This window comes from Procambarus clarkii, chromosome 22, assembly GCF_040958095.1.
Source record: "Procambarus clarkii isolate CNS0578487 chromosome 22, FALCON_Pclarkii_2.0, whole genome shotgun sequence".
Lineage (NCBI taxonomy): Eukaryota > Metazoa > Arthropoda > Malacostraca > Decapoda > Cambaridae > Procambarus > Procambarus clarkii.
The window spans coordinates 14,227,202-14,240,732 of record NC_091171.1 but is presented as its reverse complement, the minus strand read 5'-3'; the positions used below and the strand labels follow the sequence as shown (position 1 = coordinate 14,240,732).

Genomic DNA, 13,531 nt, shown 5'->3' with positions numbered 1-13,531 from the left:
CCAGCCACCGACCCAGTTAGACATTATTTTCACGTTTACGTCCTGATAGCAAACCTGCATCTCTTATTTAAGACTTTGTTTTCATGCTCTATTTAATGGGACGTCTGGAGGATTTGGTTCATGGACTCAAAGCCCTCTCGCCTTTGCTTTCCATAATATGATGGACAAAAAGTCCAAGAACTGGAGATGGGCAACTGCATTGATGTCTATGGTATGATTCATGGCGTACAGTAATTGTGTTATGTGAGCTCTCGCCACAGTTGTTACTCAGACACACTCAACTTAAGCGATAGTCTTAGTAATTTCAATATTAACATGATCTGCTGGAGTATAATACTATACACTAAAAACTAGACCATAATTATTTCATTACTAGGCTTTATTCAACATTTAAAACTATATAGCCTATGAATTACTTTTATATCTATGGACATTATCGCCATGTCCTAAACACAACAGAACTGTAACCGTTCCTTCAATCATTATGTATATGCATATTTTAAAGGATATATCATTTATCCGTTGAGTGAACCAGAGTTTTTATTTCGTAAATAATTAATTATATGAATACTCTTCACACTAAATTGTATAGCATTTTATTACACATTATCATATATATATATATATATATATATATATATATATATATATATATATATATATATATATATATATATATATATATATATATATATATATATATATATATATATATATATAACTGAAAACTCACACCCCAGAAGTGACTCGAACCCATACTCCCAGAAATACTTTCTGGGAGTATGGGTTCGAGTCACTTCTGGGGTGTGAGTTTTCAGTTATATATATATATATATATATATATATATATATATATATATATATATATATATATATATATATATATATATATATATATATATATATGATAATGTGTAATAAAATGCTATACAATTTAGTGTGAAGAGTATTCATATAATTAATTATTTACGAAATAAAAACTCTGGTTCACTCAACGGATAAATGATATATCCTTTAAAATATGCATATACATAATGATTGAAGGAACGGTTACAGTTCTGTTGTGTTTAGGACATGGCGATAATGTCCATAGATATAAAAGTAATTCATAGGCTATATAGTTTTAAATGTTGAATAAAGCCTAGTAATGAAATAATTATGGTCTAGTTTTTAGTGTATAGTATTATACTCCAGCAGATCATGTTAATATTGAAATTACTAAGACTATCGCTTAAGTTGAGTGTGTCTGAGTAACAACTGTGGCGAGAGCTCACATAACACAATTACTGTACGCCATGAATCATACCATAGACATCAATGCAGTTGCCCATCTCCAGTTCTTGGACTTTTTATATATATATAGTCCGAATATTCGGGCAGTATATATGTATATATTGCCCGAAACACTGCGCGTATTAGTGGCTTTACAAAATTGTAAATACCATGCTATGTATTCTCACATACCCAATGTACCTTCTTGTATATATATAAATAAATATAATAAATAAATAAATAAATATACATATATATATATATGCATATATATATATATATATATATATATATATATATATATATATATATATATATATATATATATATATATATATATATATATATATATATATGTCGTACCTAGTAGCCAGAACTCACTTCTCAGCCTACTATTCAAGGCCCGATTTGCCTAATAAGCCAAGTTTTCCTGAATTAATATATTTACTATAATTTGTTTCTTATGAAATGATAAAGCAACCCTTTTCTCTATGTATGAGGTCAATTTTTATTTATTGGAGTTAAAATTAACGTAGATATATGACCGAACCTAACCAACCCTACCTAACCTAACCTAACCTATATTTATAGGTAAGGTTAGGTTAGGTAGCCAAAAAAAGCTAGGTTAGGTTAGGTTAGGTAGGTTAGGTAGACGAAAAAAACATTAATTCATGAAAACTTGGCTTATTAGGCAAATCGGGCCTTGAATAGTAGGCTGAGAAGTGCGTTCTGGCTATTAGGTACGACATATATATATATATATATATATATATATATATATATATATATATATATATATATATATATATATATATATATATATATATATTATATCTTAAAATTCAAGTGTCATCCGTCAAGCAACTGTGTGTGTGTGTGTGTGTGTGTGTGTGTGTGTGTGTGTGTGTGTGTGTGTGTGTGTGTGTGTGTGTGTGTGTGTGTGTGTGTGTGTGTGTGTGTGTGTGTGTGTGTGTGTGTGTGTGTGTGTGTGATCTGTACGACCCGTTTTCCCCGTTGTCGGCAGCGCGCTAGTATGACGTACGAAGCAGTGTGTCGCACCCGTCAAGCTTCACAAAACGAGTCATTTACACAGTATTTAACACATAACATAGCCAATATTCCATTAAATATATTACATATACTAAACATACTAAGAGGAGTAATGAATGTTGCATTATATAGGTACTGATGAGGGAGGGAGGGGAGCGAGGGGAGGGGATGGCCGCGAGGGGAGGGGAGCGAGAGGCTGGTGTTGTTGTGACTGTGGTGGAGACTACACGCTCGGGGTCTGCTCTCCCCTCCGTGCTTGGCGGTAAGTCACTCAACCCATACCACCACCTTCCATCTCCACCATTTTATCTCCATACAAGCTCTCACACTCATCAAAATGATGACGAAAATATATATGATTTTTCAGGATTTGGGTCTAATGTGAAAATGTATATGAAGTGATTATTGTGTTCTTGTTAATAACTATGGGAGGAAAAAGGAGAGAGGAACTTGGTGAAGTGATCTTGGTGGTGGAGGCTGTGAGGTGAACCTCCGGCGGAGGCAACACATGGTGCCGGATATAACTCGTCTTTCAATCCAGTTTTCGACATACGCGAGTGTGTGTGTTTCCAGGAGAACCGTAACAGAGTGTAACTCCAGGTTTGTGTGGTACAAACATACAGGCCAGATGCAATACAAGCCTCCCATGCTTGTCACCAGCTGATGTCTGTCGGTCTGGAGACATATTTCCCCGTGTATGTCCCAGAATGTGAGGACAACGATCGATCTCCGGCAGGTCTCCGCCGCCGCCGCCACTGTGTGCTGCTCCTGCCGTGGTGGTGATGGTGGTGATGGCATAGTCTCCGTCACAGCCTCCTCCGACACCAGCAGCAGCAGCTGCCACCTGTCTTGGGGCCGTGTGGTGCCTGGACCCCCGCCTGAAGGCACCTCCGCCCTCCTCCCGTGGTAGCCAAGGGTGCCTCCTGCCCTCCGTCGTCCCCTTCCTCACCACTCACTACTCTTGCCGCCTCTCAACCCCGGCAACTTCCCCCTTCACGGCACCCCAACACTTCCATTGCTGTTGATACATGGCAACTCCTCCATTAATGACACGACAATCCACCCTGACATTGATGACTAAGGACAACTCCTCTATTGATGGCATATTACTACACCTAATCCAATATTAGTCAACACCTCCATTGATGTCGACACATGGTAACACTTCCATTGATGATACACGGAGACATCCATCGAGATCGACGCATGGCAACAATTCCAGTGATGACACAAGGCAACACTGCCACTGACCATGGCAACACCTTCATTGATGACACAAGGAAACACCTCCATTCACGACACAAGGAAGTACCTTCATTGATGATACAAGGAAACACATCCATTGATGACACAAGGAAGCACCTTCATTGATGATACAAGGAAACACCTCCATTGATGACACAAGTACCTTCATTGATGACACATGGAAACACCTCCATTGATGACACAAGGAAACACCTCCATTGATGACAAAAGTACCTTCATTGATGACACATGGAAACACCTCCATTGATGACACAAGGAAACACCTTCATTCACGACACAAGGAAGTACCTTCATTGATGATACAAGGAAACACATCCATTGATGACACAAGGAAGCACCTTCATTGATGATACAAGGAAACACATCCATTGATGACTCAAGGAAGCACCTTCATTGATGATACAAGAAAACACATCCATTGATGACACAAGGAAGCACGTTCATTGATGACACAAGGAAACACATCCATTGATGACACAAGGAAGCACGTTCATTGATGACACAAGGAAACACATCCATTGATGACACAAGGAAACACGTTCATTGATGACACAAGGAAACACATCCATTGATGACACAAGGAAACACCTCCATTGATGGCACAAGGAAGCACGTTCATTGATGGCACAAGGAAGTACCTCCATTGATGACACAAGGAAACACCTCCATTGATGACACAAGTACCTTTATTGATGACACATGGAAACACCTCCATTGATGACACAAGGAAACACCTCCATTGATGGCACAAGGAAGTACCTCCATTGATGACACAAGGAAACACCTCCATTGATGACACAAGTACCTTCATTGATGACACATGGAAACACCTCCATTGATGACACAAGGAAACACCTCCATTGATGACACAAGGAAACATCTCCATTGATGACACAAGGAAGTACCTTCGTTGATGACACAAGGAAACAACTCCATTGATGACACAAGGAAGTACCTCCATTGATGACACAAGGAAGTACCTTCATTGATATCACAAGGTAACAACTCCATTGATGACACAAGGAAGTACCTTCGTTGATGAAACAAGGAAACACCTCCATTGATGACACAAGGAAACACCTTATATTGATGACACAAGGAAGTACCTTCATTGATGTCACAAGGAAACAACTCCATTGATGACACAAGGAAACACCTCTATTGATGACACAAGGAAGTACCTTCATTGATGACACAAGGAAACACCTCCATTGATGACACAAGGAAGTACCTTCATTGATGACACAAGGAAACACCTCCATTGATGACACAAGGAAGTACCTTCATTGATGATACAAGGAAACACATCCATTGATGACACAAGGAAGCACCTTCATTGATGATACAAGGAAACACATCCATTGATGACTCAAGGAAGCACCTTCATTGATGATACAAGAAAACACATCCATTGATGACACAAGGAAGCACGTTCATTGATGACACAAGGAAACACATCCATTGATGACACAAGGAAGCACGTTCATTGATGACACAAGGAAACACATCCATTGATGACACAAGGAAACACGTTCATTGATGACACAAGGAAACACATCCATTGATGACACAAGGAAATACCTCCATTGATGGCACAAGGAAGCACGTTCATTGATGGCACAAGGAAGTACCTCCATTGATGACACAAGGAAACACCTCCATTGATGACACAAGTACCTTCATTGATGACACATGGAAACACCTCCATTGATGACACAAGGAAACACCTCCATTGATGGCACAAGGAAGTACCTCCATTGATGACACAAGGAAACACCTCCATTGATGACACATGGAAACACCTCCATTGATGACACAAGGAAACACCTCCATTGATGACACAAGGAAACATCTCCATTGATGACACAAGGAAGTACCTTCGTTGATGACACAAGGAAACAACTCCATTGATGACACAAGGAAGTACCTCCATTGATGACACAAGGAAGTACCTTCATTGATATCACAAGGTAACAACTCCATTGATGACACAAGGAAGTACCTTCGTTGATGAAACAAGGAAACACCTCCATTGATGACACAAGGAAACACCTTATATTGATGACACAAGGAAGTACCTTCATTGATGTCACAAGGAAACAACTCCATTGATGACACAAGGAAACACCTCTATTGATGACACAAGGAAGTACCTTCATTGATGACACAAGGAAACACCTCCATTGATGACACAAGGAAGTACCTTCATTGATGACACAAGGAAACACCTCCATTGATGACACAAGGAAGTACCTTCATTGATGACACAAGGAAGTACCTTCATTGATGACACAAGGAAACATCTCCATTGACGACACAAGGAAACACCTCCATTGATGACACAAGGAAATACCTTCATTGATGTCACAAGGAAACAACTCCGTTGATGACACAAGGAAACACCTCCATTGATGACACAAGGAAGTACCTTCATTGATGACACAAGGAAACACCTCCATTGATGACACAAGGAAGTACCTTCATTGATGACACAAGGAAACACCTCCATTGATGACATAAGGAAGTACCTTCATTGATGACACAAGGAAACAACTCCATTGATGACACAAGGAAACACCTCAATTGATGACACAAGGAAGTACCTTCATTGATGATACAAGGAAGTACCTTCATTGATGACACAAGGAAACAACTCCATTGATGACACAAGGAAACACCTCCATTGATGACACAAGGAAGTACCTTCATTGATGATACAAGGAAACACCTCCATTGATGACACTAGGAAGTACCTTCATTGATGACACAAGGAAACACCTCCATTGATGATACAAGGAAACACCTCCATTGATTACACAAAGAAGTACCTTCATTGATGACACAAGGAAGTACCTCCATTGATGACACAAGGAAACACCTCCATTAATGACACAAGGAAAGACCTCCATTGATGACACAAGGAAGTACCTTCATTGATGACACAAGGAAACAACTTCATTGATGAAACAAGGAAACACCTCCATTGATGACACAAGGAAACAACTTCATTGATGACACAAGGAAACACCTCCATTGATGATACAAGGAAACACCTCCATTGATGACACAAGGAAACACCTCCATTGATGACACAAGGAAACACCTCCATTGATGACACAAGGAAACACCTCCATTGATGACACAAGGAAGTACCTTCATTGATGACACAAGTACCTCATGTCATCTTTATTGATGACACAAGGAAACACCTTCATTGATGACACAAGGAAACACCTTCATTGATGACACAAGGAAACACCTTCATTGATGATAAGGAAAACACCTACGTTGATGACACAAGGAAACACCTTCATTGATGATACAAGGAAACACCTCCATTAATGACACAAGGAAACACCTCCATTGATGACACAAGGAAACACCTCCATTGATGACACATGATACCTACAATGATGGCTCATGACAGTACCATCATTGATGACACATGATTCCTACAATGATGGCTCATGACAGTACCATCATTGATGACACATGACATCACTGATAACACATAACACCTTTATTGACATGACACCTGCATTCATAACATATGGCATGCCAATTGATGATACTTTCATTGATGGCATATGGCAATACCTTTATTGATGACACATGCCAATTCCTCCATTGATGACAAATGACAATACTTTCATTGATGATGCAAGGCAATACCTTCAGTAATGACGTATGACAACACATGCATTGATGACAAATAAGAACACCTCCATTGATCGCACATGACAACACCTCCATTGATGACACAAGCCAACGCTTCCATTGATTATATATATGGCAACACCTCTACTAATGGCACATGACATCTCCATTGATGACACAGGGAGACGCTTTCATTGATGACAAAAGGAAGCACCTCCATTGATGACACAAGACAACACATTTATTGATGGCACATGACAAACCTCCATTGATGACACATGACAACACCTCCATTGATGAAACATGCCAACACCAAAATTGATGATATGTCAACGCTCCCATTGATGACACAAGACAATATCTTCATAAATGCCACATGACATCTCTATTGATGACATTGGGAAACGCTTCCATTGATGGCACATTATAACGCCTTCATTGATGACAAGGCAACACCCGTATTGATGACATATTGTAAACCATACATTGATGACACAAGGCAACACCTGCATTGATGCCTACACTTATGATGTGATAACACGACAATGCCTTCACATATGGCAAGGCAAACCTTCCATTGATGATTCATTGTGTACTTCGCCTCCATTGACGAAGTACACAATGCATCCAATTGATGACACATTATGCACTACGCACCCAATTGATGACACATTATGCACTATGCACCCAATTGATGGCACATGCACTACGCACCCAATTGATGACACATGCACTACGCACCCAATTGATGATACATGCACCCAATTGACGACACATGCACTACGCACCCAATTGATGACACATGCACTATGCACCTAATTGATGACACATGCACTACGCACCCAATTGATGACACATGCACCCAATTGATGAACCATGCACTACACACCCAATTGATGACACATTATGCAATATGCACCCAATTGATGACACATGCACTACGCACCCAATTGATGACACATGCACTACGCACCCAATTGATGACACATGCACTACGCACCCAATTGATGACACATGCACTACGCACCCAATTGATGACACATGCACTACGCACCAAATTGATGACCCATGCACTATGCACCCATTTGATGACACATTATGCAATATGCACCCAATTGATGACACGTGCACTACGCACCCAATTGATGACACATGCACCCAATTGATGACCCATGCACTACGCACCCAATTGATGACACATTATGCAATATGCACCCAATTGATGACACATGCACTACGCACCCAATTGATGACACATGCACTACGCACCCAATTGATGACACATGCACTACGCACCCAATTGATAACACATTATGCAATATGCACCCAATTGATGATACATGCACTACGCACCCAATTGATGACAATTGCACTACGAACCCAATTGATGACACATGCACTACGCACCCAATTGATGACACATGCACTACGCACCCAATTGATGACACATTATGCAATATGCACCCAATTGATGACACATGCACTACGCACCCAATTGATGACACATGCACTACGCACCCAATTGATGACACATGCAATACGCACCCAATTGATGACACATGCACTACGCACCCAATTGATGACACATTATGCAATATGCACCCAATTGATGACACATTATGCACTACGCACCCAATTGATGACACATGCACTATGCACCCATTTGATGACACATTATGCAATATGCACCCAATTGATGACACATGCACTACGCACCCAATTGATGACAGACACATTGCAACGCCTTCATTGATAAGACACACACAACCATTGTAGTAACTGAAAAACTGACGAAGATTGTCTGTATAAGTTAGTACCAGTGTTGCCGCTGGCTGTGTTTGGTGGCTGTGTCTGGTGGCTGTGTCTGGTGGCTGTGTCTGCTGGCTGTGTCTGCTGGCTGTGTCTGCTGGCTGTGTCTGGTGGCTGTGTCTGGTGGCTGTGTCTGGTGGCTGTGTCTGGTGGCTGTGTCTGGTGGCTGTGTCTGGTGGCTGTGTCTGGTGGTTGTGTCTGGTGGCTGTGTCTGGTGGTTGTGTCTGGTGGCTGTGTCTGGTGGTTGTGTCTGGTGGCTGTGTCTGGTGGTTGTGTCTGGTGGCTGTGTCTGGTGGCTGTGTCTGGTGGCTGTGTCTGGTGGCTGTGTCTGGTGGCTGTGTCTGGTGGCTGTGTCTGGTGGTTGTGTCTGGTGGCTGTGTCTGGTGGTTGTGTCTGGTGGCTGTGTCTGGTGGCTGTGTCTGGTGGCTGTGTCTGGTGGCTGTGTCTGGTGGCTGTGTCTGGTGGCTGTGTCTGGTGGCTGTGTCTGGTGGCTGTGTCTGGTGGCTGTGTCTGGTGGTTGTGTCTGGTGGCTGTGTCTGGTGGTTGTGTCTGGTATCTGTGTCTGGTGGCTGTGTCTGGTGGCTGTGTCTGGTGGTTGTGTCTGGTGGCTGTGTGTGGTGGCTGTGTCTGGTGGCTGTGTCTGGTGGCTGTGTCTGGTGGCTGTGTCTGGTGGTTGTGTCTGGTGGCTGTGTCTGGTGGTTGTGTCTGGTGGCTGTGTCTGGTGGCTGTGTCTGGTGGCTGTGTCTGGTGGTTGTGTCTGGTGGCTGTGTCTGGTGGTTGTGTCTGGTGGCTGTGTCTGGTGGTTGTGTCTGGTGGCTGTGTCTGGTGGCTGTGTCTGGTGGCTGTGTCTGGTGGTTGTGTCTGGTGGTTGTGTCTGGTGGCTGTGTCTGGTGGCTGTGTCTGGTGGCTGTGTCTGGTGGCTGTGTCTGGTGGCTGTGTCTGGTGGCTGTGTCTGGTGGTTGTGTCTGGTGGCTGTGTCTGGTGGCTGTGTCTGGTGGTTGTGTCTGGTGGTTGTGTCTGGTGGTTGTGTCTGGTGGCTGTGTCTGGTGGCTGTGTCTGGTGGCTGTGTCTGGTGGCTGTGTCTGGTGGTTGTGTCTGGTGGTTGTGTCTGGTGGTTGTGTCTGCTGGTTGTGTCTGGTGGTTGTGTCTGGTGGTTGTGTCTGGTGGCTGTGTCTGGTGGTTGTGTCTGGTGGTTGTGTCTGGTGGTTGTGTCTGGTGGTTGTGTCTGGTGGTTGTGTCTGGTGGTTGTGTCTGGTGGTTGTGTCTGGTGGTTGTGTCTGGTGGTTGTGTCTGGTGACTGTGTCTGGTGGTTGTGTCTGGTGGTTGTGTCTGGTGGTTGTGTCTGGTGGTTGTGTCTGGTGGTTGTGTCTGGTGGTTGTGTCTGGTGGTTGTGTCTGGTGGCTGTCTGGTGGTTGTGTCTGGTGGTTGTGTCTGGTGGTTGTGTCTGGTGACTGTGTCTGGTGGTTGTGTCTGGTGGTTGTGTCTGGTGGTTGTGTCTGGTGACTGTGTCTGGTGGTTGTGTCTGGTGGTTGTGTCTGGTGGTTGTGTCTGGTGGCTGTGTCTGGTGGTTGTGTCTGGTGGTTGTGTCTGCTGGTTGTGTCTGGTGGTTGTGTCTGGTGGTTGTGTCTGGTGGCTGTGTCTGGTGGTTGTGTCTGGTGGTTGTGTCTGCTGGTTGTGTCTGGTGGTTGTGTCTGGTGGTTGTGTCTGGTGGCTGTGTCTGGTGGTTGTGTCTGGTGGCTGTGTCTGGTGGTTGTGTCTGCTGGTTGTGTCTGCTGGTTGTGTCTGGTGGTTGTGTCTGGTGGTTGTGTCTGGTGGCTGTGTCTGGTGGTTGTGTCTGGTGGCTGTGTCTGGTGGTTGTGTCTGGTGGCTGTGTCTGGTGGTTGTGTCTGGTGGTTGTGTCTGGTGGCTGTGTCTGGTGGTTGTGTCTGGTGGTTGTGTCTGCTGGTTGTGTCTGCTGGTTGTGTCTGGTGGTTGTGTCTGGTGACTGTGTTTGGTGGTTGTGTCTGGTGGTTGTGGCTGGTGGTTGTGTTTGGTGGTTGTGTCTGGTGGTTGTGTCTGGTGGTTGTGTCTGGTGGTTGTGTCTGGTGGTTGTGTCTGGTGGTTGTGTCTGGTGGTTGTGTCTGGTGGTTGTGTCTGGCGGTTGTGTCTGGTGGTTGTGTCTGGTAGTTGTGTCTGGTGGTTGTGTCTGGTGGTTGTGTCTGGTGGTTGTGTCTGGTAGTTGTGTCTGGTGGTTGTGTCTGGTGGTTGTGTCTGGTGGTTGTGTCTGGTAGTTGTGTCTGGTGGTTGTGTCTGGTGGCTGTCTGGTGGCTGTGTCTGGTGGCTGTGTCTGGTGGTTGTGTCTGGTGGTTGTGTCTGGTGGTTGTGTCTGGTGGTTGTGTCTGGTGGTTGTGTCTGGTGGTTGTGTCTGGTGGTTGTGTCTGGTGGTTGTGTCTGGTGGTTGTGTCTGGTAGTTGTGTCTGGTGGTTGTGTCTGGTGGTTGTGTCTGGTGGTTGTGTCTGGTAGTTGTGTCTGGTGGTTGTGTCTGGTGGTTGTGTCTGGTGGTTGTGTCTGGTAGTTGTGTCTGGTGGTTGTGTCTGGTGGCTGTCTGGTGGCTGTGTCTGGTGGCTGTGTCTGGTGGTTGTGTCTGGTGGTTGTGTCTGGTGGTTGTGTCTGGTGGTTGTGTCTGGAGACTGTGTCTGGTGGCTGTCTGGTGGCTGTCTGGTGGCTGTGTCTGGTGGCTGTGTCTGGTGGTTGTGTCTGGTGGTTGTGTCTGGTGGCTGTGTCTGGTGGTTGTGTCTGGTGGTTGTGTCTGGTGGTTGTGTCTGGTGGCTGTGTCTGGTGGTTGTGTCTGGTGGCTGTGTCTGGTGGTTGTGTCTGGTGGTTGTGTCTGGTGGTTGTGTCTGGTGGTTGTGTCTGGTGGTTGTGTCTGGTGGTTGTGTCTGGTGGTTGTGTCTGGTGGTTGTGTCTGGTGGTTGTGTCTGGTGGCTGTGTCTGGTGGTTGTGTCTGGTGGCTGTGTCTGGTGACTGTGTCTGGTGGCTGTGTCTGGTGGTTGTGTCTGGTGGTTGTGTCTGGTGGTTGTGTCTGGTGGCTGTGTTTGGTGGTTGTGTCTGGTGGCTGTGTCTGGTGACTGTGTCTGGTGGTTGTGTCTGGTGGCTGTGTCTGGTGACTGTGTCTGGTGGCTGTGTCTGGTGGTTGTGTCTGGTGGTTGTGTCTGGTGGTTGTGTCTGGTGGCTGTGTCTGGTGGTTGTGTCTGGTGGCTGTGTCTGGTGACTGTGTCTGGTGACTGTGTCTGGTGGTTGTGTCTGGTGGTTGTGTCTGCTGGCTGTGTCTGGTGGTTGTGTCTGGTGACTGTGTCTGGTGGTTGTGTCTGGTGGTTGTGTCTGGTGGCTGTGTCTGGTGACTGTGTCTGGTGGTTGTGTCTGGTGGTTGTGTCTGGTGGTTGTGTCTGGTGGTTGTGTCTGGTGACTGTGTCTGGTGGTTGTGTCTGGTGGTTGTGTCTGGTGGCTGTGTCTGGTGACTGTGTCTGGTGGTTGTGTCTGGTGGCTGTGTCTGGTGGCTGTGTCTGGTGGCTGTGTCTGGTGACTGTGTCTGGTGGTTGTGTCTGGTGGTTGTGTCTGGTGGTTGTGTCTGGTGGTTGTGTCTGGTGACTGTGTCTGGTGGTTGTGTCTGGTGGTTGTGTCTGGTGGTTGTGTCTGGTGGTTGTGTCTGGTGGTTGTGTCTGGTGGTTGTGTCTGGTGGTTGTGTCTGGTGGCTGTGTCTGGTGGTTGTGTCTGGTGGCTGTGTCTGGTGACTGTGTCTGGTGACTGTGTCTGGTGACTGTGTCTGGTGGTTGTGTCTGGTGACTGTGTCTGGTGGTTGTGTCTGGTGGCTGTGTCTGGTGGTTGTGTCTGGTGGCTGTGTCTGGTGACTGTGTCTGGTGACTGTGTCTGGTGGTTGTGTCTGGTGGTTGTGTCTGGTGGTTGTGTCTGGTGACTGTGTCTGGTGGTTGTGTCTGGTGACTGTGTCTGGTGACTGTGTCTGGTGGTTGTGTCTGGTGGCTGTGTCTGGTGGTTGTGTCTGGTGGCTGTGTCTGGTGGCTGTGTCTGGTGGCTGTGTCTGGTGGCTGTGTCTGGTGGCTGTGTCTGGTGGCTGTGTCTGGTGGCTGTGTGTGGGCTGAGAGAATAGTGAGGGGCTGAGAGAATAGTGAGGGGCTGAGAGAATAGTGAGGGGCTGAGAGGTGGTGTGGGCAGAGAGAATAGTGAGGGGCTGAGAGAATAGTGAGGGGCTGAGAGAATAGTGAGGGGCTGAGAGAATAGTGAGGGGCTGAGAGGTGGTGTGGGCAGAGAGAATAGTGAGGGGCTGAGAGAATAGTGAGGGGCTGAGAGGTGGTGTGGGCTGAGAGAATAGTGAGGGGCTGAGAGAATAGTGAGGGGCTGAGAGAATAGTGAGGGGCTGAGAGGTGGTGTGGGCTGAGAGAATAGTGAGGGGCTGAGAGGTGGTGTGGGCTGAGAGGTGGTG

The 13,531-nt window shown here is 45.3% G+C and overlaps 2 protein-coding genes across 2 annotated transcripts in view; both read left to right on the top strand.

Annotated features, from left to right (window-relative positions):
* Window positions 1-2,503: 2,503 nt before the first annotated feature.
* Window positions 2,504-13,531, top strand: part of LOC123757143 (uncharacterized) — a 344,783-nt gene continuing 333,755 nt past the window's right edge. Inside the window, exon 1 of the mRNA XM_069329469.1 lies at window positions 2,504-2,584. The gene's annotated coding sequence lies outside the window, so the exon portion shown is untranslated. The remainder of the gene's footprint in view (window positions 2,585-13,531) is intronic.
* On the top strand, window positions 8,398-9,021 carry LOC123757161 (uncharacterized). The gene has a single exon (XM_045740611.2). It carries the CDS (start codon window positions 8,398-8,400, stop codon window positions 9,019-9,021), a length of 624 nt encoding a protein of 207 aa, XP_045596567.2.

Excerpts from the sequence above, each read along its gene's own strand:
- LOC123757161 (XM_045740611.2), top strand. The coding sequence starts at position 8,398 with ATGCACCCAATTGATGACCCATGCACTACGCACCCAATTGATGACACA.